Source organism: Lactuca sativa, chromosome 5 (assembly GCF_002870075.4).
Source record: "Lactuca sativa cultivar Salinas chromosome 5, Lsat_Salinas_v11, whole genome shotgun sequence".
Lineage (NCBI taxonomy): Eukaryota > Viridiplantae > Streptophyta > Magnoliopsida > Asterales > Asteraceae > Lactuca > Lactuca sativa.
The window spans coordinates 158911036-158915170 of NC_056627.2; the positions used below are offsets into that span (position 1 = coordinate 158911036).

The 4135-nt window shown below is 31.9% G+C and overlaps 1 protein-coding gene across 1 annotated transcript; it reads left to right on the plus strand.

The window, feature by feature from the left end:
* Positions 1 to 2146: 2146 nt before the first annotated feature.
* On the plus strand, positions 2147 to 3574 carry LOC111908100 (enhancer of rudimentary homolog). Its single transcript, XM_023903945.3, has 4 exons — positions 2147 to 2283; positions 2825 to 2918; positions 3078 to 3198; positions 3308 to 3574. Exons 1-4 carry the CDS (start codon positions 2281 to 2283, stop codon positions 3396 to 3398), a joined length of 309 nt encoding a protein of 102 aa, XP_023759713.1. The 5' UTR covers positions 2147 to 2280; the 3' UTR covers positions 3399 to 3574.
* Positions 3575 to 4135: the final 561 nt, after the last annotated feature.

The window sequence follows — 4135 nt, forward strand, 5'->3', positions numbered from 1 at the left end:
AGACAGCAAAAACTTTCGAATTTTTGATTTTTGGCAGTTCAATTATGCTTCTATTCAATAGAAAAACGACCTAGGCTCTGATACCACTGAAGGGTTTTGAGCATAACATCAATCCTATGGTGTTCATGCAACCCTAATTGCTTGGATCTAGTTTTTCCTACTTTGAACATGCAATAAACTTCGAAGACTTATAAACCCTAGATCTAGCATACAAGTAATCAAATTAACATACTAATAGGGTTTAGATCTTACCTTTGATTGTTATATAGCAATAATAATCAATCCTTAGCTTCAGAAATCTTAGTGCCTCAAATGCTGCACCTCTAATGGAGTCACAAACACCACTAAGCAACAAGATGAAGAAGAGAAGAGAGGGGAGGCACCAAAAATGGTTGGAAACCCTAATCCAAGTGTTAGCCCCATTTTTGGTGCCTAAGGGATCCTTATATACTTAGGCAATTAGGGTTATCTAACAAGGAAACCCTAATTTGACTGCTTAATCCCTAAGCAGCCCATTGACTCCTTCTTTAGAAGCCTTGGACGACTTCTAATGGGTTTCCCCCATGGAATTCGTCCACTCCACCTTCTATGGAGTCCATAAGCCCATCTATGTAATTATCTTATAATTACACAATAAGTCCCTTAAGTTTAATTAATCTCTTTTAGCCACAAAATTAATTTTTAATTAATTCTTGACTAATATTAATTAAACATTATGATTTCTCCTTTAATATATTATTCTTATAATATATTAATAAATCATAATTAAACATTTCTCTCCTTAATTCATCCTACATATTGCTATGATGATGGCAACCCAAAAGGACCATGCTCATAATCGGGTCAAGTACATACCAAAATAGTTATGGACTTAGACACTAATCCAACAGTTTCCGCCAAGAATGAGTTTTTCTTTTGCTTGGTCGACATGTCCTTTGCTCGTTGAGTTTCAGCTTCATGTTTGGCCGTAGTTTTTCCATGATGATGCTTTGTAAAAGTTTTTTAACCTTACGCTGGCTTGTATTTTTCATTATTTTTGATGATTGGGATCCAATGTATTGGGCCTACAACTACATGTATGGTGTACTTGGTTTATGGTTTGGTATTGTCGTCGCTGGTGGAGTTTGGTTGAAAGCTAGCATTAGTGAGACCATGCTTACCGAACTATGAAGGTTCTTTTGACTACTAATATCAATGTTGTGCATTGTTGCTTCATACAACTTTATAGGGTATGGGGTTTTCAGTTTAGTTAGGTTTACGTATGATGCCAATAATGAAATGTTAGTTTAATGGTCTTATATGAGATGAGTTTTGGATTGGATCAATGTTCCCACGTGTGGAGGAAACATACAAGAATGGGTTAGGAATATTTTTAAGAGTATTTTTGGAAAACCCATTCAAAACCATAAGTATTTTTTTGAGTGTTCGTGGATGGTTAACAAAACTGAAATCATATTTCGGAAGGTTAATTGGAATTATTGGTTCATTAATATCATGAACCTAAACCTAAAAACCTAAAAAACGGATTTCGATTAACCTCGTTTTACGATTCGACTATATGGTTAACCAATTAGCCGTTTACAAATTAATAAATATATTAAAAAACTTTACATTCTATTTTTGCTTAGGGTTTTGTTTTTTGTTTTTTTAATAGGAATAATATTACATAATTAACTAGAAAAATCGGACGAATATGGTAAACACAATTAAATTTTCATAGTTAATAGAAACGTTAATTATTAAGTACTGATTAAAAATAATAATTATTAAATAAAATCAACAATTTTTAATAAATAATAATATATTGATAATTTTGAATACTAACTTACATAGCCTTGTAAAAAATACATGTCGGTGTGAATACTAATTACATAGCCTTGTAAAAAATACTTACGAGTTAGGTTAAATCTGAAAATACAGATTTTTAGGATCGTGTATAATTATTACTTTTGGCTTCCGCTATGCGTTGGGCTTTGACAAGGGGGTTCACTAATAGGAACTTAAAAAGCAAATTAGCGATACTTGGTGGTCAAAATGTCACATTAACAACTTATTTGAATCATGCCAACTATTGCATTTCCAAAACCTAAGGTAGGCAGTTTGAAACTTATCCAAACATTAGGGTAAGTTCTGTAACTTCCTCAAAAGCTAAAAGACCCAGCACCCGAATATTACAAGACCTGAAGACCATATGCCAAGCAATTCCCTTTTAAACAAAGACGAAGAAGCACTGAGCTGAAAGTCGTTTAACCTCCGGTCAACGTCCCCGGCGAATCTCTAATGGTGAGAAACAAACATTCTCCTTCTCAAATTATGTAGTATGTGCATACACATCTTCAATATCTAAAACAGTTTTCGAAATCTTTTCGCTTATAATCAAAATCACGTTACAAACGAACGAAGATTCTCTATTTCCGCTAACTTGTTTTCTTATATATAGTTTGAGGATATACGTTGATTCTGAAACCGGTCTCCTGTTGTTCATTTGGTACTTTTGGTTAATTATCGAAGTTCTGTAAACCCTAACAGATAAATTCGTTTTTACTTTACTTTCATGGTTTTTCTGACACTTTAATACTAAAAACGAGGAGGTTGAGTGTTTCGAGATGAATACTTGGTTACTAGCTAGTGATTTATTAAAGATTTTTTGGTTCTTTGGGCTTAGATTATAGCTCAATTGTGTATACTTTACTCTTTCATTTTCAGCTTGATATGATTTTGAATGTTTATGAGATGGAATTAGGGCTTTGAAATGGAGACTGATAGTTTATTTTGGCTGTTCATTACTTGTGTACTGATGAGTTTTTGTCCTCTATGAATGCAGGCTAACAGACACACTATCATACTCATGCAGACTTCTCAAAACAGAGCAACCCGAACATTCATGGATTATGAGTCCATAAGTCAAGCAATGGATGGTATGTATAGTTTATGCACTACACTTTGAGCAAAAAAGTTTATAATTGGCAATTTAGTGTCTATGTGTTTGTTTGATGAAACTGAATGATTAACACACACTTTTAGTTTGTAGAAATAACTAGTAAGAAAGTACATATAATCTTATTTGGTATTTTCAGGTATTTGTGCACTATATGAAAGGAAACTGAGGGAATTAAGTCCAGCCATGAGAAATATAACTTATGACATTGAAGATCTCTATAATTTCATAGATGGACTTGCTGACATGAGTGCTTTAGTGTATGTTTCCATTCTTATTCTTACCAAATTATTGATAAAAACAAAAAGGATTATTGATGGAATCACAAAAAGATTGTTAGTAAATTATTAACTGATTTTGGGGTTGCAGTTTTGATCACTCTATCCAGGCATACCTTCCGAATGACAGACAGTGGATCAGAAACAGGATGTTTAATCACCTTAGAAAATTGGCGCATTGATAAAAATTTGGTGTTACAATACACTTATTTGTGGCTTAATTTGGAAATTTGTATGTTATATTATAAATAGTTTGATCCAAAAAAAACGTATTCGTTTCAAATTTTGTACAATTTGGTAATGGTTTTTTGTGGCTTGATAAATAGTTTGATCAGAAAAAAAAAATTATGTTTTGTTATGTGTATGTCTTAACAAGTTTTTTAGGTTTATATTCGATACAGAGGATGAGGATGAGGAGGGTATTTATGTCTTTTGTATCGTGAGTGTGGATGTGTTAAAATAAATATCTTTATATTGACAAACCGAAATGATCATACATTGTGTTCAAGTTTGGAATTTAAGAATGGCAAATGGGGAAACACCATGAGATTTCATTTTGAAGATCAAAACCAGGGAAACATTTGTAAGTGATTTTAAATATGTGACTCATTAAATGTGATTTATTTTGGTGAAACGTGTTCCACATTTTGCTATCAATATGGTCAGTGTATTTTATTTCAGTTTCTTGCTATTATTAATAAAGGCAAAAACATTGATGTTAGGGTAAAAAATTGTTATATATTGCCATTTTGTGTAAATAAATTTATAAATGTTAGTAAAGAGAAATTAATTTTTATGAGTTTCAAGCTAGATATTTTAGTTATATTGATGATTAACAGAGTGAAGTACCAAAGTACGTTATGATTTCCCACAGTTTGTTTATTTTTGTATTTTGACTTTTTAATGTATATTTTTATTA